This window comes from Pan paniscus, chromosome 1 (genome assembly GCF_029289425.2).
Source record: "Pan paniscus chromosome 1, NHGRI_mPanPan1-v2.0_pri, whole genome shotgun sequence".
Lineage (NCBI taxonomy): Eukaryota > Metazoa > Chordata > Mammalia > Primates > Hominidae > Pan > Pan paniscus.
Window position 1 is genome coordinate 68,803,097 of NC_073249.2, and position 25,899 is coordinate 68,828,995.

The 25,899-nt window shown below is 51.3% G+C and overlaps 1 protein-coding gene and 1 pseudogene across 2 annotated transcripts in view; both read right to left on the reverse strand.

Moving 5' to 3' along the window:
- Nucleotides 1-10: 10 nt before the first annotated feature.
- LOC100975267 (major histocompatibility complex class I-related gene protein-like) lies at nt 11-13,327 on the reverse strand (annotated as a pseudogene).
- Nucleotides 13,328-16,637: 3,310 nt separating this feature from the next.
- The window catches only part of KIAA1614 (KIAA1614 ortholog), a 39,237-nt gene continuing 29,975 nt past the window's right edge, over nt 16,638-25,899 (reverse strand). The window contains exons 8-10 of one of the 2 annotated variants that reach the window (XM_034941782.4): nt 23,738-23,865; nt 22,767-22,951; nt 16,638-17,911 (exon numbers count right to left, since the gene is read on the reverse strand). In XM_034941782.4, coding sequence (XP_034797673.3) covers nt 17,718-17,911; nt 22,767-22,951; nt 23,738-23,865 — 507 coding nt within the window. In that variant the 3' untranslated portion in view covers nt 16,638-17,717. Of the gene's footprint in view, nt 25,846-25,899 lie in introns of both variants that reach the window. The other variant, XM_063603601.1, reaches the window with a different exon arrangement.

Below are 25,899 nucleotides of genomic sequence, written 5' to 3' on the forward strand. Positions count from 1 at the left end.
GTGGGCAAATAGATCAGGAGCAAGTGCTTTCACCATCATGGATGAAAGTTGAAGGCCAAGAACACTTCCTTGTCCTGTGGTGCAGGGGTTGGGATGGAGGGGTGAGTCTTATAAATGGAAGAGAACTAAGTATTGTGATTTCAAGGAAGAACATCTGTCCCCTGCCCCCAAATACCCCCAAACCCGCCAAAATTCTACAGATTCATTTGGCTTAACTCCTCTCACAGAGGTAAGCTAAGGTAGTCAGTCTCACTGTAGTTGCAGTGAATTTGTTTAATGATCTTGGTTTCCTAACTGCTAGATAATCCACTGGAGCCAAAGGAGTTTTGGTGGATTGAGGGAACCTACAGAGGTTGGGTAGGGGTGTGTTAGGAGTTGAATTGTTTCCCCCAAAAAATTCATGTTGAAGTTGTAACCCCCAGTACCTCAGAATGTGGCATTCTTTGGAAATAGGGTTGTTGATTTAATTTGGGAAGGTGAGGTCATCCTGCAGTAGTAAGGTGGGCCCCTAATCCAGTATGACTGATGGCCTCATGAAAAGGGAACAGAGCCCTACAGTTTACACAGTGCTTTTATGCACATTTTTCCTATCCATTTCTGTGGGGTAGGCATTATCATACCTGTTGATTTTACTCTAGTTTATTGCTTTTTTGGCCTACCATCTGTTAGCCTCACTTTTTCTAACAACAGGAACCCCTTCTGCCAAACACACAACATATTTTGGAAAGTTACCCTATCCCATTCCAACATGTGCTTGTGTTGAGAGGTACCAATCTTAATCCTCCTGCCCAGCCCTAGCCTAAAAAAGTGTGTGTGCTGGTTAGGCTCTCCCCATCAGCCCCCAGCTAATCTCATCTCTGCCCTTCCGTGCCCCAGGAGGCTATACGCATCAGATTGCACTTCCAGAGCCCCCGGCCTCTGGTTGGGCTTGGCCACTGCGATAAGCATCCTCAAAAAAGACCAGAGAGCTGGAGGAGAGAGAGGCTGGGGCTTCATTCCCCAACCCACCTCACTGCAGTCCCGCCAGGGGCCACGGTCACAGCTCTCACAAGGAGCATCCTCTGCCAGGGTAGCAGCTCTTGCTGGACTATGATAACAATATTCTCTTTTACCCTTCAGCTCTGGTGGAGGTAATAGCTTCCCTCTGTCACACGTCTCTGGACACTTCACCATCCCGTACTGGTTTCCTCAGTTCTGATTATTCCCTTACAGATGCTGTCTGTTGAATTCATTTAAACCATATTGAGTTGTACCATTTAGTTCTTGCCAGGACTGTTAGCTATGGCTTGTCTTAGAGGCTTATCCTGATGGTCACGGTGATTAGGCCCAGAGGTGCCACATGATCCAACGCACGTCAGAGTCCTCCTGTGACTTCCTTTTCCTTTTAGTAACCAGAGCTGGGAGAGAGACACCCATTCTTATGGAGTGGTGAAGCGATGGAGGATATGAGCTTTGTGCTGGCAGCCACATCCCTACCTCTTGGATAAAATCATTCACATCTTGGTTTTGATCTCTCGGGTCCCCACACTGCCCTGATTCCCACCTTTAAAATAGCATCCCCCTTTGTGCTTGAGCCGGTTTACATAGGTTTCTGTTACCTGCAACCATTAAGAGATAGTTTTTCAGCTAGTGAACAGGAGAGTCGAAGCTCAGACTCCAGGCATCTGCCTCCAAAGCCTGTACTTTTAGCAGATGCTCCATATTCATAACTGTGGCCAGACACCTCCCCTGCTGTTGGCCACAGCTGAGAAAATCCCTCCTACTCCTGTGAGGAAAGGCACGTGTGTCTGGGTATTTCCCGTAGCATGATACAGGGGTAATTCATTTTGAATAATAAGATCATACACGAAAAGTTCTGTATTAACTGAAAGTTGACCAATTGAATCATATCTTTAAGGTATAAGAAGAGCTCTTTGCTGGAAGGAATCTTGTCATTAGTCCTTTAGTAAAGCAGAGACCCTCTGTTTGTCCTGTTAAATCCAGATTTTCACTCCTACTGGTGGTGTGTGAGCCCTTTGTTAACTAAACAATTTGTAAGAATTGCTCCACCTCCCAAAGAATTTCCCAGTTTATTGATGGAATGGAAGAATTTGCCTCAATGGATCCCCAAAAACAAGGTGCCCTTGGAGGTACCCCACTCTGTCAAGACAAGGGGAACCGCCAAATCTTGTCAAGATGCCGCTCAGAAGTAACCAGAGGGCTCAGAAGTTCGCAGGGGGCTCTAGCCATGAGATCACTACAGGCCAACTAAAGAGATGGCTTCAGGATAGGGTGAATGTAACCTAGATTAGAGGAGTTATGAAACAATTGTTCAGGCAATGCAGGAACAAGGCCTCCTCTCTTTACCTGTTCTTTGTCGGGTGTCTTTCCCATATTCCAGGAATCTCTTTAGCTAGGCAATACATTCTTCTTCCAGCCAATTCTTTTGATATTGCAACTCATGCTGATTGGCCTCCCGTGCCCTCTTGATGGTGTGAGCCACATTATCTACAGCCAGCCAGGAGAGGGTGTCTTTATTGAAGATCAGGAAAGTCTGCCCATCATATGCATACTGCAGAAATCCTGTAGTGCTTCCATCCTCCAGCAGCTCACAGCCAATCATTCTCTGGTAAGTGTGAGACCCTGGAACACACACACAAGCCCAGAGGGGTCCACACAGAGACAGAGGTGGGCTCTCAAGTGCTGGGAGCAGGGGCATGGCTGGAAGCATCCTTTGGTCTACGTCACCCCACAGGCCTGCTGTGGCATCGCTAAGTCCCCAGGAGGTCCCTCTTTGGAAGCCCACCTGACAGCAGGGTTGTTTTTTAAATTTTTTGTGGTTCATATAGCTTTAGGGATACAAGTAGTTTTTGATTGCATGGATGAATCGTGTAGTGGTGAACTCTGGGCTTTTGGTGTATCTGTCACCCGAATCGTGTATGTTGTACTCAGTAGGTGGTTTTTTTCACCTCACCCACCTTCCACCTTTCCCCTTCCTGAGTCGCCAGTGTCCATTATACCACTCTGACAACAGGTATTTGTGAAGTACCTACTGCATGCCAAAGGAGTGTGATAATTCCCTTCTTGGGGAGTTATCCTGTAATGGGAATGATTGATTGATAAACTGTGGCTATTTGAGTGCAGTGGAGGAGGGAGAGAGATGCAGGAGCTAGAAATATCCCTGGGAAAGTTAATGTCATTATGCATAAGCAAGCAGGTCACTAGGCCTGGCTACCAAGAAGTGAGACACAGAATGGGCAAATTTAGAATGGGAAAGGAGATGGGGATATGGGGAAGGGGGATGCGGCAGAGGATAAAGGGCTCCTGGGGGAGAGAGGGACAGTCCAGAAGATGCACAGGCAGATGGGATGCTCTGAACTCCACCAACCAGATTTCCCAGGTTTTGCCAAAAGCCACAGCAGGTGCAAGTCAGCATTGCTCATTGGAGGTCAGCCCAGGGGCCTCTGTGGGGTGAGGGAAGCGTCTGTCTCTGCTGCATGCACACCTGAGTGATTGTAGTGCCTCTGCTGGCGCTTCAGTTCCACCTTGAACATCTGCTGCCAGCCCTTCAGCAGCTGAGTGTACCTCTCCCAGTGATCAGGCGCGAGGTTCTCTGCCATCCATGGGGCCCGTGGCTCCTTCTGCGGAGTGACACTGTCACATGTGGTGATAGGGTGCGAGTCCACATACCCAACCGAAATAAATTCAGGGACCCCATGGATGGGATCCGAAACGCCCAGGCGAAAATATCTCAGAGAGTGCGTTCCTGGAAAGGAAGCAAAGAAGGAAGACATGTAGGGTCCCAGATGATCCAGGTCCTTCAACTGCATTCATTTAGTCCCACACGAGTGCTCCCTACTCAGCTGTACCCAGGCCTCCAGGCCCCAGCTGCCATTTCCTCTTACAGAACCACAGAACCCAGGAACCAGGGCCTGGACAGGACTTTAGAGCTCCAGACCAACGACTTGGAGCCTTTCTCGTTCAGGTTTGCAAATGCAGGATGGAATTTTATAGGTAATCTCAACTCATAAGCAAAGTACAGTGCAAGCTTGTCCAACCCACGGCCCAGGACGTCTTCGAATGCGGCCAACGCAAAATTTGTAAACGTTCTTAAAACATGAGGGGTTTTTTTTGTGATTTTTTTTTTTAAGCTCATCAGCTATTGTTAGTGTATATGTGTGGCCCATGACAGTTCTTCCAATGTGGCCCAGGAAAGCCAAAAGATTGGACACCCCTGGTATAGAGTGCTGCTCTGGTTGTAGGGGGAAGGGAGAAGACACAGGGGGAGCTGTCCCTACGGGAGCCCTCGGGAACTCTGAGGTCTTGAAAACCCTGATAATCCAGCCCTCTTGTTTTACCAAAGAAGTCTGTGGGTGGATAAATGAGGACCCCCCACTCCACTTCTGTGTGCACGTGTGAGCACGCACACATAAGCACATGCGCACATACACCAGGTCGGTCAGAGCGAGATCCCTGTTAGGATTCAGGCCTAAGTGGGCAGGTAGCGTCTGTAGTGTGGAGATGTTGGACAAAGGATGATTCATGTTCTGAGTGGGACCATGTGAGATTTCTTCATGCTACCAACAACAGTGCGCAATTTAAAACTTATGAATTGTGTAGTTCTGGAATTTTCCATTTAAATTTTTGGAACCAGTAGCTGAAACCGTGGAAAGTGACAGCAAGGATAAGGGGCTACTACTGTCCATAAATTGTGGAATGGTTAGATCTAGCTTCCTAACAACTGCATAACCTCACATCATTCGCATAGAGATGATTTTTTTTTTTTTTTTTTTTGAGATGGAGTCTCTCTCTGTCACCCAGACTGGAGCACAGTGGTACGATCTCGACTCACTGCAACCTCCACCTCCTGGGTTCAAGCAATTCTCATGCCTCAACCTTCCAAGTAGCTGGAACTACAGGCTTGCCCCCCAACACCTGGCTAATTTTTGTATTTTTAGTAGAAACGGGGTTTCACCATGTTGGCCAGGCTGGTCTGGAGCTCCTGGCTTCAAGTGATCCACCCATCTCAGCCCCCCAGAGTGCTGGGATTACAGGCGTGAACCACAGTGACCATCCAAGATGGTCTTCCTTTAATGTCCAACTGCCTGCACCCAACTCCCAGCCTTAAAAAAATATATGCTTATACTTAAAATAGTGAGGTCTTATTCTTGTGGGGCTCCCATTGGTCTGCTGTATGTAAACAGGATGCCATTCTCACTTGTTTATTTGGCAATTAATTAAGGGCTCACTGGGAAACTGTGCTCTCTGGTGTTGAATCCAGAACAGTAAGAGAGTTTTGAGTAGAGGAGAATGATCCCTCAGCCCTGAACAGCATTGCTGTGAATCTCATGACGGAAGCCCATGCTTGGTAACCCAGGGTGGAGGTGAAACTCCAAAACAGCTGACTTCTGTAGTTATCATCTTTAAGGGCAGACTCAGAGGGACTTGGGATCATTTAGCTCAGACCCTTATTAGCTATGAAAACAATTACAGCTCACCCCAACATACATGGTAGCCATTTGGTGCAATGCATTTTGGACTTGGCCATTAGGAACTGCACCTTCTCTGGGACGACCCTAAGGTACTTACCTGGGGGCAGACTGATGCTAACTTGTCATGCGTCCTCCTCACCACTGGCGACTTGAAGTGTTTTGCCTTTTGCAAACACTGAAGCTCTGAAAGTTATAGTGGCACCTTGGTCAGGTTGCTGCAATCTAGATAAATTTGGGAGTTCTTTATTATATTAAAGTCTCTTTATTAATACAGATTGAGGGGAAGAGGAAGAAAGAAGCAGCTTGGTTTTTCTCTGCCATAAACAAACATGTTGGTGCTGTTTTCCTTCAGACAGGCCCTTTGTGCAGAGCTGCCCTTCCCTGGGGCTGTGTGGGCGTTAACTGTGCTTAGACAGCGATTGTTCCAGCTGCCTGCCCTACTGCTTGGGTTTCACATGAACATTTCATGCAGTGCACCTGGTTTGCCAACTGCAGCCAGACTTTGTGCGAAATTGTATTTTACCACTTTTTAAAAGGTTATGAGCTGTCAAACCTGGAGGCCACTTGGTTATTCAGGGGTATGTTTGGACTAAGACCACCCGGGTTTGTTCTTTGCTGACCAAGGCCCTGTTCCCTGGCATTCGTGGCAACCCAGCACTCCACTCCAGCCAAGCTTTCTGTCAGCCCTGGGGTGGGACCAAGTTCAGGGTTTTTTCCTGCTCTGCAGAAAGCAGATTTTAGCTGAGATTGCCCTACTGAAAGACAACTGTGACCCTGCAGTTAAAGATGTCTTCATCTTTAGGAAAGTAGAGTATCTTTGCCCTCTCATCTGTGTGGGGCGAGGAGAGGACAGCCAGGTGTCCTGCTAATACGTTTTTGGAATTGCTTTTAGACTCCATGTGATTACTTCCTAACTGACACAGGCTGGGCTCAGCTCTCAACAAACAGACTTCAGAGAATGCTGGGGGTGAGGGGTGACCTAGAAGCCATCTAGGAAAGGGCCAGAGAAAACAAGCTGAAACCGATTATGGGTTCTGTCTCTCTAGCTGGAACTATCCTCTCATGGGCTCATTCGTAATCAGAAATTAGTGTAATTCAAAGACAGAATGTGTAATATGTGACAAAAGTCAGCAGGAATAAACCATTATGTTTTTTTCAAGGATAAATAACCTTATGGTGTTTTCATGTTAAATAACTAGAAGATACAAACCAAAGAAGTGGGATCAAGAATTAGAATTACAAATCCCTGGGTGGTTGCCAGATGGTGCCTGACTCCTCTACATAAAGAGAGGAGGGCCAGAACCCTAGTGCCATGGTTTACACTCCTCAGAAACAGGTAAATTTTTGTTTCCTCTGTATGGTGGGTCTCCAGGTGTGGTGTGGGACCAGCAGTCGCATCTCTGCATGGAGAACTTGCTGGAAATGCAAGGAGAGGCCAGCAGTGTGTTTCACCACGCCCTCCCGGGGGTTCTGTTTCATGTTCTAGTTTGAGAACCACTGCTACGTGGACTTTAGGGTACAGTAAAACAACAACCCCTACAAAATGAAACATTATCCATGGCTTTGATTGTCATCATAATGTGAAATAAAATCTGATGACACTATAAACTTAGAACCCTAATCCCCCCAAAATACTATGTAAAACAAAAAACTAGCCATCCTTAAAAGTAATATTTTTACACCATGAAGTCTCAGTTACTCTTGAGATATTACAACTATATAAAGAATATTGTTCAGCGTTAGAGAAGTGCTGATGCCATGAGCCTTGGCCTGGGTGTTTTTTTGTTTGTTAGGTTGTTTCTTAGTTTTGTTTTTAGTTCTTTTCATACCTAAGCACAGCTCCGTTCTTCTCCTCTCACCCCCTCTGATAAAAGACATGTGCATCTGCCTGGGGTAGGAAAAGTTTGTAACTGCTGGAAGATCTGAATTATAAATTGTGCTTTCTCTGGCAGAGCAAGTTATATGAATTCTTAAACCCCCGAGTAGCCTGATATGGTTTGGCTGTGTCCACATTCAAATCTCAACTTGAATTGTATCTCCTAGAATTTGCACATGTTGTGGGAGGGTCCCAGGGGGAAGTAATTGAATCATGGGGGCTGGTCTTTCCCATGTTATTCTCGTGGTAGTGAATAAATCTCATGAGATCTGATGGGTTTTATCAGATTTCCACTTTTGCTTCCTCCTCATTTCTCTCTTGCTGCTGCCATGTAAGAAGTGCCTTTCACCCTCCGCCATGATCCTCCCCAGCCATGTGGAACTGTAAGTCCAACTAAACCTCTTTTTCTTCCCAGTCTCGGGTATGTCTTTGTCAGCAGTGTAAAAACGGACTAATATAGTAAATTGGTACCAGTAGAGTGGGGCATTGCTGAAAAGAAACCCGAAAATGTGGAAGCGACTTTGGAACTGGGTAACAGGCAGAGGTTGGAACAGTTAAGAGGGCTCAAGAAAACAGGAAAATGTGGGAAAGTTTGGAACTTCCTAGAGACTTGTGGAATGGCTTTGACCAAAAGCCTGATAGCGATATGGACAATAAGGTCCAGGCTGAGGTGGTCTCAGATGGAGATGAAGAACTTGTTGGGAACTGGTGCAAAGGTGACTCTTCTTATGTTCTAGCAAAGAGATTGGCTGCATTTGCCCTTGTCCTAGAGATTTGTGGAGCTTTGAACTTGTGAGAGATGATTTCAGGTATCTGGCAGAAGAAATTTCTAAGCCGCAAAGCATTCAAAATGTGACTTAGGTTCTGTTAGAAGCATTCCATTTAAAAAGGGAAACAGAGCATAAAAGTTCAGAAAATTTACAGCTTAATGATACAGTAGAAAAGAAAACCCCATTTTCTGGGGAGAAATTCAAGCCGGCTGCAGAAATTTGCCTAAGTAGCAAAGAGCCTAATGTTAATCTCCAAGACCGTGGGGAAAGTGTCTCCAGGCCATGTCAGAGACCTTCACAGCAGCCCCTCCCATCACAGGCCCGGAGGCCCAGGAGGAAAAAGTGGTTTCGTGGGCCAGGACTGGGGTCCCCGTGCTGTATGCAGCCTAGGGACTTGGGGCCCTGTGTCCCAGCCACTCTAGCCATGACTGAAAGGGGCCAATGTACAGCTTGGGCTGTGGCTTCAGAGGGTGGAAGCCCCAAGCCTTGGCAGTGTCCATGTGGTGTTGAGCCTGCAGGTGCACAGAAGTCAAGAATTGAGGTTTGGGAACCTCCACCTAGATTTCAGAAGATGTATGGAAACGCCTGGATGCCCAGGCAGAAGATTGTTGCAGGGGCAGGGCCCTCATGGAGAACATCTGCTACAGTAGTGCAGAAGGGAAATGTGGGGTTGGATCCCCCACACAGAGTCCCTACTGGGGCACTGCCTAGTGGAGTTGTGAGAAGAGGGCCACCATCCTCCAGACCCCAGAATGGTAGATCCACTTACAGTTTGCATCATGCACCTGGAAAAGCCACAGACACTCAATGCCAGCCCGTGAAAGTGACACGGGTGGCTGTACCCTGCAAAGCCACAGGGGCAGAGCTGCCCAAGACCATGAGAACCCACCTCTTGCTGTCAGTGTGAATTGGATGTGAGACATGGAGTCAAAGGAGACAATTTTGGAGCTTTAAAGTGTGACTGCACCGCTAGATTTCAGACTTGCATGGGGCCTTGTAGCCCCTTTGTTTTGGCCAATTTCTTCCATTTGGAATGGCTGTATTTACCCAATACCTGTATCCCCATTGTATCTAGGAAATAACTAGCTTGGTTTTGATTTTACAGGCTCGATTGATGGAAGGGACTTTTCCTTGTCTCAGATGAGACTTTGAACTGTGGACTTTTGGATTAATGCTGAAATGAGTTAAGACTTTGGGGGGACTGTTGGGAAGGCATGATTGGTTTTGAAATGTGAGGACATGAGATTTGGAAGGCACAGGGGTGGAATTATATGGTTTGGCTGTGTCCCCATTCAACTCTTAACTTGAATTGTATCTCCCAGAATTCCTATGTGTTGTGAGGGACCCAGGGGGAGGTAAATGAATCATGGAGGCCAGTCTTTCCAGTGCTATTCTTGTGATAGTGAAAAAGTCTCACGAGATCTGATGGGTTTATCAGGGGTTTCCACTTTTGCTTCCTCCTCATTTCTCTCTTGCTGCTGCCATGTAAGAAGTGCCTTTCGCACCCCACCATGATCCTCCCCATCTATGTGGAACTATAAGTCAAGTTAAAGCTCCTTTTCTTCCCAGTCTCAGGTATATCTTTATTGGCAGCATAAAAATGGACCAATACATAACCATACTGTGTATGCAAAATATTACACAGCACAGAGTTTCAACTGAGACAATGAGCTTGGGAGAACAGACAGACCAGAACAGAAAGGAATTGAGTCCTTCATTCCCCTGCTCACTGAAGTGCTGGCAAACAAGACTATTGTCCAAGCAAATTGGTAGTTGAGAGAGCCTGCCCTAAATTCTATGTGGGATGAGGTGATGAGGCTACGTAAGGCCCTTAAGGGCAGAGAGATCTTGATCATTCCATTTGCCATCATCATCCTCACTGATATTAATTTCTATGTGCCAGGCACTGTTCTAAGTACTTTGTCTGTACTAACACATAGAATTCTAAAAATGAGAAGTTTCCTCATCTATTACCTCAAATCTGCAGGTAAGGAAATTGGGACACAGAAAAGTCATTTTCCAAAGGTCACACAGGTGGTGAGAGGCAGAGCTGCTTACTGTGACCCTCATGCCTAGCACGGAATGTGCCATATCAGAGCTTGCTAAGTCCTTAGCTTGATTTCTCCCAGACGTAATAGCTAGGGAGAAAAGGTGATGGCAAATAAACATACTGACCAGCCTCGCCAGAGAAACGAGTGCTTAGAGAGTTAGGGTTATATGTATCCTCTAATAAAAGTAGATCATCTCCCCTACCCGAGGGAGAAACATGGACTGTGTCGCTTTGGCAGAGGGACACAGTTTGCAAGGCTGAGGGGTCCAGTTCCACAGGTGGACAGTGACTCGATTCTACTCACGGCTTTGCTGTGCGGCAAAACTCATTTGCCATCATTCCAAAGGTCCCAAAATGTTAAAAGGCAAGACCTGAGGCAAAAATGAAACTCACAGGAAGGGAAGGCCTGTCCATGCCACCATAATAGGTCACTGTCCTAGAGGACAAATTTCAAATCAGTAAATGATCCTTGGCACCTCCAGATGTCAGCTGTATGCCCACCTGCCCAGGTGCTGCTACACGGAGCGTTAGCAGCAGCTGTTTGTGCAGGGGCAGGCTGAGCCTGAGCAAGCATCACCACAGATGCACCTCAGAGAGGGGGCAACGGGCTCCAGAAGCCAGTGTGGGGACGCACTTCCGATTCCAGCCTCTTTGGATGGTGTTTTCTCCCCACCTCCCTTCCCAGCCCACTTGCTCACATACCATCAGATGCTTTCTCCTGGCACAGTAAGATTGGCTGGCCTTCGATGAGGTCAGTAACTCTAAACTTCCTGAAAGTTTTATCTAAACAGTAGCCAATAGTTCTGGCCAATATTTGATGCAAATCTGATGTGTGGGGTAGGTCTTTGACCAAGGCTGTAGGGATGCCGTGAGGAGCAAAACATTTTCATTCAGTTCTCAACCCGACGAGGGAAATACTGTTGAGGCCAATTTTACACCTGAAAACTGGGGCATGCAGCAATAAAGAAATTTGTCTAAGGCTACAACTAGTAAGTGGTAGAGACAGAATTGGAGCCCAGGTTGGCCTGGACCATACAAGGCCTCCATGAAGAGAAAACACAGTGGCCTGACTTCAGTGGTGGCAAGCAGATGTCTCACTAAGCCATCCCTCTAACATAAGAAGTGGTAACATAAGGCTGAGGAGTGGGGAGAGGGGTCACAAAAGCGGTGCCAGTTAGTGGCAGATTAAAGCACTGAACTAGAAGTACCTGGGATAAAGCATGGGTATCAGTTGCCTTGGATTTGACCGCATTTCAAGTCCACTGTAGGGTTCAAGAGATCTACTGGCTCAGGGTTTCACACAGGTCCGCCTTGCTGATAAATGTTTTGGAGCTTTTGTGTATTTGGCTGGAAATAAGCAAAAAGTAAATGAGCCAAACCCCTTACTGTATAAACCCAGAAAAGCCTGGAGACTTAGTCTGGGGAGCTCAGGATGAGAATGAAAATTGTGGCCTCTGAATGCCACTCCCATGGCTGCCATCACCCCTTGTTCCTGAGTTAACACCAGAGCTGGATGGAGGCTGGTGAGCTTGGGGTCTTGGGGGGCATGGGGTCCTAGAGCTGGCTCTCCTGGGAGCCTTTCTGCTCCTTAGGTAGAGTGGGGCCTCCTGCCTTGGGGCTTCCATTGTAGCCCTGCACGCTGGCCTTTTTTCACAACCAAAGCTGTGTCCATCCTGGGGATGAGGGTATCCTAAGGGCAGGACAGGCCCCTCCCCAGTGCCTGGCACTGGGCCAGAACCCTAAGGGCAGCTCCACACTGTGAGTAGGGGCCTGAGCCCAGACTGCAGAAGGACAAGACAAAGGCAGGCCCGGCAGGCAGCCTGTCAGCCACAGGAGAGCTCCGGATACCCTCCAGGACTGGCAGGGCAGCTGTTAAGCCCTGGCTCCATGGGCACATATCAGCGCCAGTCCCCGCAGCCCCTTTCCTCAGGGTCCAGCACTCCGACCTGGCCAACCCACAGCCAGAGAGCGCTGGGCAGAGCTTCTTGCCAAGGAAGGCTCTTGCCATTTCTAAGCAGGTGCTCTGGCTTTGTAGGAAAGAGGGAAACTTCTCTGCGGATATGTGGGGGAGGGAGGGAGAAAGGGGAAGGCCTGTTCATGCAGGTGCAGCAGGGCCTTTTGAGTCGCTCCTGAACTAGTCTGGGGACTTGGGGTGGGAAATGGGTTGGGTAGATGAACTAGGGAAGTCCCACTTGTTGCCAGGTAAGTTTAGTGGAGGATAAACAAGCAATTCTACCTAAAGAGTCACAATAAAGAGCCCTTGCTACAAGATCCTATGGGATTTAAGGGGAGGAGCCAAAGTCAGCATGCAGTATCGGGAATGCTTCCAGAGATAGACACCTCTAATATTTTTGAAGGCTGCCACGGGGTTTGTGGGTGGACAGGGAAAGGGCATTCCAGCCAAGGCACATGCATAAGCATGAGAGAGTACGTGGGTGCATGGATGGGTGAAGTTGGGGCTAGTGGGATCCAGGAGCCAACAAACAAAGCTCCTGCCAATAATACCCACACGAGAATCCTGTGCCCAGAGGCAGTTTGGAAGACTAAGAAGTCCACAGTCGCATCATTGCCCTCCTCTCCTGGGTCATAGGCCTCTTCTTGGCACACCCGGAAAAGAGGTGGAAACAAACAGCTGCCCAGAACACCTGGGCATCTAGGATGGAGGCCTCTTCCCCACTACCCCAGGGGCCAGGCCATAGCCCTGAGGGTTTCTTCTGCCTCCCCGCAGAACAGAGCCATAACCCACTTTAAATTACAACTTGGTACACACTTGCAGAAGCATTTCTCAAAACCTAACCTACCCTTGGCTTGTATAAAGCACTCTAATTTTTATTTTAATTTAATGTTGGTCTCAACCCACAAAATTGCTTTTATAACCCATGAGTGAATTGTGCCTGCAGTTTGGAAACACTGCCCTGGAAAGGGATCTGCCTGCTCTTCTCCAGCCCCACTTCCCAGAAGAAAAACCGAAATGAGAGCCCCTGCGTCCTGGTGAAGGTCAGTGGCGGGCAGGCCAAGCAGGGCCTCCAGAGCTGCTCGAGGGCCTCCAAGGGAGGTGAGCTGCAGAGGGACCCAGGAGGGTGGAAGGATGCCGGCTGGAAGTCACAGAGGGCCAGGTTCAAATCCTGCCTCCGCTTTTGATTGGCTCCCAGACCTTGGATCTATCTGTGAATTAACCTTTGAGCCTCGGACTCCTCGTGCGTTAGCCTGGTATAATAGTCTCTCTCTCGCAGTGTTGCCGTATGGATTCAGGGTGATTTAATGACCTCAACGGAGCTCTGGAACATTTGCGTAGCTGGCAGGGCAAGGCGAGAGACAGCCCAACGAAGGCAGGTCCTTGAAGTCCTGGTTAACACTGGTTTCCAAAATTCAAGCCGGCCTGCGGTTTTTCCAGCACGCCTGAAAGCTGGGGACACTCATGCACCAGGTACTCATTCCTGCACACCCCGCCCCCGCTCCACGGACGTGAGGGTCCATAGGTCGCCCCACTTCCTCCCCATCCCTCCGGCCAGCTCCAGCTCATCCTCCCAGTCTGGCTCGGCGCGCCGCCTCCACAGCACCTTTCAGCAAGGCCCGGGACCGTGCGGTGCACCAGTAGGCCCCGTCCGCCTCCCCAGCCGTGCGTTTCTCAAAGGCAGGGTGAGCCCAGCAGTGTGTGTGCGTGTACGCGTGCGCGCGTGTGCTGGGGGCGGGGTTTTCAAAACCCCCGCGAGCCCGCCCTCCCTCCACCCTCAGGCTGCAGGCCCCCGCGGCTCTAACAGCCGGTGCCCTGCTGGACACACCCCGCCTCGCGGAAGCGGCCTTGGCACGAAGGCCCTGGCGACCCCCAGGCAGGGCAACGGGCCGCTCCCCTCTCACCCCCGCCCGCGCGAGGCCCCGCGGGAGGACGCGGACAGAGGCTGTTGGCTGTGCTGCCTGGCCCCACGCCTCCTGTCTGCGCGGCGGGAACACTCCGCGGGCGGCCGCGTGGCCGGGAAGGCGCGGCTGGCGCGGAGCCTGTGGGTGCAGAGCAAGCGGCCGCCCGCTGCCTGCCCTGGCCGGTAGGGACCGCCCGCCCTGCCGGGGAGACTTGGGGGGGCACCGGAGTCGCTGCGAGGTTGCCTCTAGTGGCCTGAGGGCGGGGCGGGCGCGGGGCAGCTGCTGAGGGCACAGTCGCCTCCTGGTCGCAGGGCCCGCGACAGACCCCGATTCTCCCTCCCGGGACACTGGGTGCCAGCTGCGGATATCTCTCGCCGCCGCTGCACCCCGCAGCGACAGAGGGGGGCCCCCGGGAAAGAGGGGAAAACCAGCCGCCGCCCGGGACGCTGGTTCTGCGGGTGGCTTCTGAAAATGCCCCCAAGCCCCGAGGAGACTGAGGTGCCTGAGGCAAAGGGGTGCCACTTTCTGCTCCGTGTAGTCCCAGTGTCAGGGGCCTTCTGTGAACCGCGGGAGGGACATAAGTTAGACACCGGGAATACCCACACCTTTGCACGTGGCTGTTTCGTTTCTGTGCCTGAGCCACTTGGCCCTTGCTGTAGCTTCCTACTCGTTTTACAAAGCCCTGCTTGTGCTCACCTGCCCGGTTGGCGCCCTTGCCAACTACCCGGCCAACCACGAATCACGGCCCCAGGCTGTCCACAGGCTACCCACAGGCTACACCGGCTGCAGCTCCTCTTGCAGCATACCCTGCATCCGGCGCTGTAATGTGTGTGTGCCTCCCCCTGGGCTGGGGCCCCTTGAGGCTGCGGGTCTTTCTTAAGTCCGGGGGCTCTTGCCTGGCCTAGGCCTGGTTCCTGGTTAATAAGCTCTCAGTAAGAAGGTTCTGATGGCCCAGGCACTATGGCTCAGGCCAGCACTTTGGGAGGCTGAGTCGGGCGGATCACATGAGGTCAGGAGTTCGAGACCAGCCTGGCCAACATAGTGAAACCCTGTCTCTACCAAAAATACAAAAATTAGCTAGACGTAGTGGCAGGCACCTGTAGTCCCAGCTACTTGGGAGGCTGGGGAAGGAGAATCACTTGAGCCCAGGAAGCGGAGGTTACAGTGAGCTGATACTGTGCCATTGCACTCCAAGCCTGGGCAACAGAGTGAGACACTGTCTCAAAAAAAAAAAAAAAAAAAAGGTTCTGATGTTCCAGTGTGTGAGGCAGGGCTGCCCTAGGCCTTCGAGGTCAGCAGCTCCCCAGGCAGGCAGATGCAGGCAGTTGGGGAAGGTCAAACAGGAGGCTGGAGGAACCAAAGCCCCCTCCCATTTCCACACAAGGCAGGGCCTGCACATCAGGCTGCCCCAGGGAGGAGCTGGGATGCCAGCGCCTTTGCCTCCTTGGAATTAGGTCACCGTCCAGAGGCCTGGGAGCCTCCAGTGTCCTGCGTGCCTCGTGCCCTTCCCCTAGCACCAAGCCTTTTCTGGCATGGGGAGGCAGCTGCAGTGGGAAAAGTGGGCCCCAAGTCAGAGGGGCAGGATTGCATGCCCTGTCACTGCTGCTGAACTTGGTTCCCCATCTATGCAAAATGAAGACAATGAGCAGGACATACCTGGCAGGACTATTTAAGGACTAAGTATGTCACCAGCCCGGGAGGTGATACGCCTGAGGCCTTTTCCCGTCCTCCCAGCCCCAGCCACCCCCTTCCACCTCCTCCCACCTGGGAAGGCAAGTTGTCCTTTTCAGAGAAAAGTGGAGCTGTCTTTGGCCCCCAGGAGCTTTTCTCAACATGAAATTTCTCCAGTTTTGTGACCTTAGGCCAAGAATTGCAGTATAGGAGGAGCCAGGGTTTCTCCACACTTGAAGTTTCTTGCTGTGGGCTCATTTCTACACTTTGAAGAGTGCCAGTGCCCTCTTCACAGCCTGAAGCCCCAAGCACTTGTTCCTCTGGCCCCTCTGCTCACCTGCCAGATCCCCCTAATTCCTCCTTCACCCCCCTACCCCATTCTGTGAGCCATGGGGCTCAGCCCCTCCCTCTCCTCCCATGGGCATCATGAAGACAGGGTTCTACCTGGCTCCTGCTGCAAAGGCCCTGGGTGGGGGAACACACTCCCAACACTGCACAGGACTGCCTCCCCACCCCCACGACCTTGTCCCTGGGCCACAGGCCTGCTTCAGTGTTCTTGCCCAATGAAAGCTGCCCTGACACTCTTTTAAACCCGATTCTGCTGAGGGTTGGGTTTCTTGGTTCCAGGATTTTTTTTTTTTTAACCACAGCTGGCACCCTGGCCAGTTCTAAAACAGCCCTGAACCTCCTATTCCACTCCTCAGTTGTGCCCAGCTAGAGTCCCTTGGCTTCTTCTCTCCTGGTCATAAACCTTGTCCAGGGCTTTTCTTTTGCCAAAGGACGGTCTGGAGGCTTCTGCATCTACCCTGGCTGTCACCCTAACCCGTGGCCTCCCCAGCCTTTCCTCTGGCATGCCCACCACCAGCACCCCACTCCCTGGTCCTGCCCATGGCTAGTGAGGGTCAAGTGAGTGTCCAGCCGAGAATTTAGCAACTCAGAGTGAGAGAAGCTTTAGCTTTGCTTTTTAATAAGTTAAGACTGACACATGGCCATCCACTCCCAAAGAGTCCCAGCCCTCCAGGCAGCATTGAGGCCCAGGCAGATGGCCCAGCCGCGCTCTGCAGCTTCCCTGCTGCCCACCCACCCACCTGCCCACCGACAGCACCGCCAGGAGGTCTGGGCAGAAAGCATGCAGCTGTGATGGCCAGGCACCTGCTGCAGCCCTGTCTCCAAGCTGGACAGAACTAAGATGGAGGCTGCCACAGGTCAGGTTGCAGCAACTCTTGCCTCCACCTGGGCAGAGGCAGCGGCCGGGGTGGCATGGGGCTGGTCTGGCCGGTCCCACTAGCTGGATCCTGGCTACCACAGTAGCACGTCCTGAAATTGGTCTTTGTTGTTGTTGTTGTTGTTTTCAACTTTATGTATAAAAAAATTTTCCTAGAAATTTTTAATATTCTGGCTACCAGATAACATCTCCCAGAATTCCCACACCCCGAAGGGGCATAAAACTCCTGCCAGACCACACGTTCTGATTTTGGTTTGGCATATATGGTCAATGGCTGTAAGGCTGGTACTCTGGGACACTTTGCCCATTTCTGGATAAAGGGCAAGGGCAGTGAATGGAGTAGGGAGGAACGTGGCTGAAATAGGGAAGGGTCAAGGCCAATATGGACATGTGCTTTCTTTGGTTCCACAGTGTTGGAGGCTGTAGCCTTTGACCAGGCGTGGGACCAGGAGGTGAGGCCGGCTCTCAGGCATCAACCAAAGGATCCACTGAATCTCCCTTCTCCCCCTGCCAACAAAGGTACAAGTAGATGTTGACACCCCCTCAGACATGGAAGGAGACCCATTTTTTTCTTTTTCTAGTTCTGGATAAATGGCCTTAAACAAAATATGCAAACAGGCTCCTTGCGTCTCCCAAAGGCAGCCCACCACAGAAGCCCTGCCACAGCCCAAGGGGTTAGATGCTGCCAGGATCTGTTTCCGCCACAGAACAGCTCTGTGCAGCACGTTCCTGCCAACCACCCTGAGTGCTTCAGGGCTTCCGAGGCGGTGACAGTGAGGGCAGCGGCACTTCTGGGTCACCGTGGGACAGGTCTCTGCCTCAGGACACGGATTGACAAGCTCTCTGAGTGGGCCAGGAGCTCCTTAATGTGAGCCAAGCCCAGCCCTGCCACCTTGGCCCCGTTCACCTCAAGGATCTCATCGCCCACCCCCAGCAGCCCTGAGTACAGCTTGGCCGTGCTCACGTCAGCCATCTCCTCCACGTAGATCCCTGCAGAGGAAAACAGGAGAATTTCACAATGACACCCAAATCGAAGAAGTGCATCTCTGGAATGCTGACCATGTTGATGAGGTGCTGTTTGTGTGGCACAGGGAGGAGGTGCTCATACCAGGCACTTCTCTGTGCGCATGCACACATACACACACCCCTTATTATTCCATCTCACAACCACAACTGGCTTTAGACATAGATACAGTGCGCCTCCTCCATGGTCTAACTCCATTCCACTGTCTCTGCTTTTAAAGTGGAAATGCTCCTAGTGCAAATAACGCGTTAAACTGTTGTCATTTATTTATACCTGACAGTGAGTGAGCTAATCTTTTTCTGAGATGAGCTTTTCTTGTAGAATTGGGAGGAAAATAGTTTTTAAAAATTAGGAACCATACCTACTCAGTGCCTGGCACTATGATCCAGTTGCTGCCTCAGGTCACCCAGGCCCAGCGTAAAGGCCGGGGTGGTGGGAAGGTATCATCGGAAGAGCAAAAGTGGCTGAGCCACATCCAAGCCTGGTTTGCTGCACTCTATTGCCAAAGACTGACACTGGCCTCAGTCTTACTCAGATATGGCTCCTCAATTGGGATGGGGAAGCATCTGAGCAAAAAACCCCAGGAAAAATAAAAATTCTAGCCACATATTTCAAAGCTGCGGTGGCTCCCTCTCCTCTTCTGCACGTGCCCCCTCCTCCCCACCCCAAAGAGGCCCTGCCTGGGTCTAGAAGGTGCCAAGAGCCAGCCTGCGGGAACTAGCTTCTCTGCTTCTTTCCCAGGCTCCGGCTCTCAGGGAGCCCCCCGTCAGTGGGGCAGGCCCTGTGGGGCTTGGGCTGGCTGGGCTGGGAAGCGTCCAGCTGAGGAGGCCCCCTGCCCCCAACCCCCGCCCGCCGGCCTCAACCGCGGCTGGAAACCTTTCAAATTCCCCTCCAGCTGCTCCCACCTGGGAGAGTAAGTGAGGTGCTGGCTCTCCCAGGGCAGGCTGGACCCCCTGATGCCCATGCTTCATGCTGGGTGGACACAGGGGCTGAGACACAAGCTGAGTTTGCTGGAGGGACTGCGGGGCACACCCCTGGTGTGGGCATCAGCACTGGCGGAATTCAGGCTGCTCAGCGCAGCCTTTGGCACCCTCGCTGTTCCCAGCCCAGCTCGGCTCACTCTGCATTTCAGACATGAGGCCACTGCCCACGCGTTACTGTCTTCACTTCCTTTTCCTCCAATCAGGTTCTTAGCAGGGGCCCGAAAGGGCATCAGGTCTGCTCCTCAATCTCTGGCTTGAAACTAGTCACCACATCTTGGACTAGTGGGAAGTCCTCTCTCGGATCCCCCAGCCCCATAGGAGCTTTGGGCAGCCCAGCCTGTGGCCCTGACAGAAGTCAGGCGTTTTAAAGCCTGCCTCTGAAGTGTGGGTTTGAAAGAGCACTGATCTTCACCGAAGTACCTGAAAGTCTGTGGCTCTGAATTTAGTAAATCCAATCTTTGTACACATTCCCCCTCCCTGGTCTGAGGTGTAGAATCCCTTTTGTTGCTTCTTGGCCAAGCCGAGCCTTTTCTGTGGGGCTGTCTTCCCTGACAGAGTACATCTGCCATCCTGACTGTACAAGGCGTTTTCCCTCAGCCCTGTCTTTTACCTCCTCTAGATGGACCTTTCACTGCTTGCCCTCCCTGTCTACGGGTTGGTGGCACGGGGAGGGGGCAGGTAAGAAGGGGGCCCTGGGGCAAACCCAGAGAAGTGTCTGATGTGCTGTGGGAGTTGCAGGTGGGGACTAATGATAAACCCTGAAAGAATGCTGCCAGAGCTAGGCCAGACACTGACGTCACGCCTGCCATTTTGGGGAGACTCGGGTAGGTTTCGCAGCTGAAATTCGTGACACAAATATGACAGCCTGCTGTCATAGGCATTTATTGTCTGCTGGAAATGGCCTTTGTTGAGGATGTGTGATCTCTATGTTGTATCCAATTAGAAGCAGAAGGCAAAGCCTGCTGTTCTCACAGGCTCATATAGAGTCGGATGTGAAAGCCAGCAAGTTAATACCAGCATCCTGCTGGTTCAGCACGGGGCGCAAGCCAGCCCTCCTCACAGCCCCTTGGAGCCTGGAAGAAGCGACCCTCTGCTGTTGGAGGATGGCCTGGGACACGGAGGCCCCAGCACTCGCCAGGCTTCATGTGCGTGGGGACCCCTGTGTGCCATCCAGCGCCCATGACGGCAGCAGGACCAGGGAGTGCCTGGGCACAACGGGGAGCTGGCACCAACTCAGGCGAGGGTGCCGGGGGCCCTGGGTCACTAGAGACCCCTGCCCATCAGAGCTCCCTGACGGGTGACGGGGAGGGGCTCCCACTGCCTACAAGGGAGCCAAAAGGGACTCTGGGGGAGGGTGGGCGGCAGAGTACAATGACCTGTTGTGTGTGCACTCACATCGACAGGTGAATGCGGATCACGCTGGTCCCTGTCTGGGGTTCTCTTCCCCAGACTTTCTCTTTCTGAAGGGGAGGGAAGAAAAATGCTAGGCCCTTTCCTGTGTGCCTTACCAAATGCTCCTTATGACTCTTCTAGGTAGGTTTTGTCATCCTCATTTCACAGATTAGGGAACTGAGTGAGGTTCAGTGGGGATGTCGCCTGCTCTAGATCACATAGCCAGCAGAGGTGCTGGAGCACAAACATGCTGCGCTGTCTGCCTCTGCCTTCACACCACCTGTCCGGGGGGCCTGTCCTGCTCCCCTAACGGGAGAGGAGGCTACGGGAAGGCCTGTGAGGAAGGACTTTTTATCCTCCTGAGGTCCAGAGTAGGCAGAGACCTGTCCTCTCTTCCTCTTACATGTCCAGCTCATCAGCAAATAGTCAAATCAACCAGAATCCAACCCCTGTCCCCTCTCCCCTCTCCCCATCTCCACAGCCGTTCCCAGTCCAGGCACCACTGTCTCTGTCCTGGACTGCTGAAATAGCTTCAACACAGGGCTCCCTGGCTCCACCCGTGTCCCACTGGGGTCTATTCTCATAGACATTAGAGAGTCTCAGTGCTCGCTCCGAGCCCTCTAGTGGCTCCCATCTCATTCGGCATGAAAGCCAAAGCCCCTTACAGTGGCACAACCCCATCTTTCCAAACTCTGCTCCTCCCAACCCGTTGCCTGCTCTGCAGTGTCCAGCCTGACCCTCACAGTTCTCACAGGCCAGGCTCGCCCCTCCACCAGGGCTCCGCACTTGCTGTTCAGTCTGCCGGAATGCTCTTCCCCAGACACCCATGGGGCCCCTTCCTCGCCCCATCCACGGCCCTGCTCAAGTGTCATCTTCTCAGAAAAGCCTCCCCACACTCCTGTCTATACCAGCACCTGCCACACCTGCTTTATCTGTATGTTTCTCAGAACTTTCTTTTCACCATCTGACATACGTAGCACATTATACATAACAAGAGTACACATTTTATAGATACAATCTAACTGCTCACTGGGTAGTATATTCATGAGGATAGGGATTTGGTCTGTTCCATTTACTGCTGTATCCCCCGTATCTATAACACATAGTAGGTGCTTAGTATATATTTGCTGAAACAATGATGGAACAGACATGAGAACTCATGCTGTGGTCTGCAAATGTGGCAGCAGGCAGACTTTTTTCCAGGCTAAACAGCATTGAGCTAGGAGATCAAAGCACAGGACTCAACCCCCCATCGGCAGAGCCCGGCCGCAGCAGACTTCTGTGCTCGTCTTTCTGTATCTGTCTCTCCCTTTCTCTCTCCTTCCTTCCCCTCCCCTCCTTCCCCACCCTCACATACGTGTCTTCCTTCCCTGATCCTCTGGGGAATGTCTTTTATGGGCCCTTGAGATGCATTCTGGACCACAGACCTTGGGCGTGGGCTTTGGCAAGTCACGTTGCCCTGAAAGACTCATGGATGGGGTGGAACTGAGAACTGGTCAGAGTGCAGAATGATGTCCAGGACTTCTCCCTGCCCTTGCCTGGGTTGAATTGAGACCCAGAGCACACCCCAGTCAGAGGCCTGCAGCCAGGATTCATCTGAACATAATCATCGGGCACAGGCCTGAGGGAGGGACGGGATGCAGAGACAGACAGGCATGCTCCACGTGCCCAGACATACTCCACAGCCAGAGGAAAGGAACCGTTTCAACGCAGCCACATCAAAGGGACTGCTGAGAACCAGCAGGCACAGACAGTTTCCCTCTGGCTCTCCTCTGCAAAGATGGCCTTCAAAATTCTAATTTATTTATTTCTTTTTTTTTTTTTTCCTTTGAGATGAAGTTTTGCTCTTGTTGCCCAGGCTGGAGTGCAATGGCGCAATCTCGGCTCACTGCAACCTCTACCTCCCGGGTTCAAGCAATTCTCCTGCCTCAGCCTCCCAAGTAGCTGGGATTATAGGCATGCGCCACCACGCCCAGCTAATTTTGTATTTTTAGTAGACATGGGTTTCACCATGTGGACCAGACTGGTATCGAACTCCTGACCTCAGGTGATCCAGGCGCCTCGGCCTCCCAAAGTGCTGGGATTACAGGCATGAGCCACCGCGCCCGGCCTAAGATTCTAATTTCAAGATGTCATCAGACAGCAGGGAGACAGTGGAGTCAAACCTGCCAACTCTACCCCCTCCCGCACACTCCCCACCAACGCACTCTCAGCTGCAGTTGCCCAGGGCAAAGGCTCTGCAGGTGCAGACTCCTAGAGAGCCCTGGACAATTCAGAAAGAGCCCCTGAGGGGAGAAGCCTAGTCCTGTAGTCAGAGGCTTTCTGAATTCCCAGAGCTGCACGGCTCAGCCAAAGACCAGAAAAGCCCCTGACCACAGCCAGAAGGCCCTGCCTTGTTTGCTAAGGCCGCCCCAGCCATGGGGCTGAGGAAGAGGAGAGGGCATACCTGAGTCTGGGCGCCCATTCCCAGAGGCCACGCAGAAGCCGAATGTGCCCCCCGGGGAGCGCTGCAGCTGCAGCTGGCTGGTGCCGTCTGGGAACACCTCCACCAGGCGGCCCACAGTGCGAGCCAGGCTGGGAGCACCCACGTCCTCCACACTGAGGGCACGCCGTGGTGAAGTCTTGGCCGGCCTGCGAGGGAACCAGAGACACAGTGAGGGCAAAAAGCGTCAGGCACTGGGCACAGCTCTTCCCTGGCTTACAGATGACCGATGCCTCACAGACTTAAGAGCCTGGCATTGGAGGCTGGGGTTCTGCTGACTTCAACCAGCAAAAAGAGCCTGCTAGGGCCAAAACTGGTGGGTTTCCGCCGCTGTGCAAGGCCCCCCAAAGCCTGCTGTGGAACTAGAAACCCCACCCTCCCAAAGCAGTGGTTTCAAATTTTGGGGGGTACAGAGACCTTTGTAAGAATCTGACAAAAGGTATAACTTTATGTCACATTTCCAGGAGCTAACATACACCCCGAAGTACATCCACGCCCCAGGAAAGAGCAGCCAGCCTACAGGGCCTCATCGGACAGGGTGGGATTTTCCAAGCAGGTCATGGGTCACGGGCCTCTTTGGGGGCCTCTGTCTCTATGTGTTTATTCGGATCTTTAGCTGGGCTAAGAAAACTCTCTAAACTTTCTGATTTCAAGATGTCATCGCACAGCAGAGGGACAGCGGAATCAAACCGGCCAACTCTAGCCCCTCCAGCAACCCCAGGCCTTCTCAGAGCCCAATGCACCGAGGGTCCATGCAGGGCACTGAGGTGCTGAGACTCCTGTGGCAGCCTCGTCTCCACACATCAGATGTCCTGTTGCTTTCCCTTCAAAGGACCCTGCTCAGAGCCATGATGCTGAGGCAGGAAGGAGTTAAGCTTTTGGCTCCACTGGTCACTCTCTAAGTTTATCCTCCAAACCATGTGTGCCCCTCATACCTGCCAGCTGCACTGTGGTCCCCTGGCCCTGCTACCAGGTAGAGGCTGGACCGGTCCCCCTTGCTGCTCAGCAGAGAATGGAGGTTCTGAAAAGAGGCAGCTTTCCGACGCTGGTAAGAGGGTGACACCTGATGAGAAAGGGACAATATTGCGGGTGAGAAAAGCTACCTGGGAGGTGCTGACGGAGGACTTGGCCCCACCATGAGCCTGAGGGCCCTGTAAGAAAGTGACAGCACAAGCTTTTATCATTGCTTCCAAGAATTCAACAGGAACCACCATGACTTACTCAAGGACATCATGGGTCTACATAGGCCATCTGAGGAGTCAAGGGAGTTTTTGTTTTGCTTTTTAGCTGAAATAACAACTTTAGTGCTATACTAATTTCCTCATTGATTAAGGAAATCTAATGTACTCATTAAGGAAGAAATGAAAGTAAGTTTATTATACAGTAATAAATACCACTTTAGAGTTAAAATTCAAAATATTTTGTGATTCTTTAGTATGTCTTTTATGATTGCTTTCGTGCAAAAATTTAAATTGAATATTGCACCTTCAAACATCGTGGATAAAAAGACAAGAAATCATTCAAGGAGTTCACAAAATGATGGGGGCAGGGCTGAGCACAGGTAAGTTAAAAGGTTTCAGTGCACATTAAAAAGAGATGGTGTGTGCCGGGTGCAGTGGCTCATGCCTGTAATCCCAGCACTTTAGGAGGCTGAGGCGGGCAGATCACCTGAGGTCAGGAGTTCAAGACCAGCCTGGCCAACATGGTGAAACCCTGTCTCTACTAAAATTACAAAAATTAGCCGGGCATGGTGGCGGGTGCCTGTAATCCCAGCTACTCAGGAGGCTGAAGCAGGAGACTCACTTGAACCTGGAGGCGAAGGTTGCAGTGAGCTGAAATCATGCCATTGCACTCCAACCTGAGTGACAGAATGAGACCCTGTCTCAAAAAAAAAAAAAAGATCTACTACCATTCAATCCTACAATCCCACTACTGGGTATCTACCAAAGGAAAGAAGTCATTGTAAGAAAAGTTTGGTTCCATATATTTGCAATTGCAAATTGTGCTGCTGTGTACATGGTGTGCACATGTATATAACAGCACAATTTGCAATTGCAAAGATATGGAACCAAGCTAAGTGCCCATCAACCAACAAGTGGATAAAGAAAATGTGGTATATATACAGCCGGGCGCAGTGGCTCATGCCTGTAATCCCAGCACTTTGGGAGGCCAAGGCAGGTGGATTACATGAAGTCAGGAGTTTGAGACCAGCCTGGCCAACGTGGTGAAACCCCATCTCTACTAAAAAGATAAAAATTAGCCGGCTGTGGTGGCCTATGCCTGTACTCTCAACTATTCAGGAGGCTGAGGCAGGAAAATTGGTTGAACCTGGGAGGTCGAGGTTGCAGTGAGCAGACATTGCGCCACTGCACTCCAGCCTGGGTGACAGAGCAAGACTCCATCTTAAAAAAAACAAAAAACAAAAAACAAAAAACAAAAAACTAAACCTCCCAGCAAACACACTCTTGGTAGCACCACACACCAACAGCAAGTATTGGAATGTCACAAATACTGCAGGGGAGACAGATTCTTCCTTTATCTTCTTTTTTATTTTCTTGAAAATTTCTTTTTTCAGTTCTTGAAAATTTATCTCTGCTGCTCATCCTCCCTGCTCTGCCTCCCTTTCTTGCCCAGTAGACTTCCTATCTCTGTCCATTCAGCTCAGATTGCCCATGAACCTCTCCATGACACCGACGGGGGTGGTGTTTGCCTTGGAGGGCTTACAGAGATGGAAGTCCTGATGACAATAAATCTGGGTGCCACGGCTCAGACACGCTTTGGATAAATCTAACTTCATAAGAACAGTGAGTTTCTGGAGCACAAGTCACCGCTGCTGATTCCCCCCAGCTTCAATATCTGTGGTGGTTTCTCTGCCTTCCATTCACTCAACCAGCAAATATTTGTTGAGCACTGGCCACACGCCTTGGACAGTCTTTGGTGGAAGACAGTCAATGGGACCTTCATTCAGTCCGCATCCTCTTCTCGCCTGCAGCCTGGGAAATGAAAGGCGCCAGCGACGCAAACCGCTCTCACCTGCTTCACTCTGCCTAGGAGAGCGGGGAGGGAATTAGGAGAAACAGACCACCTGAACTCCCTG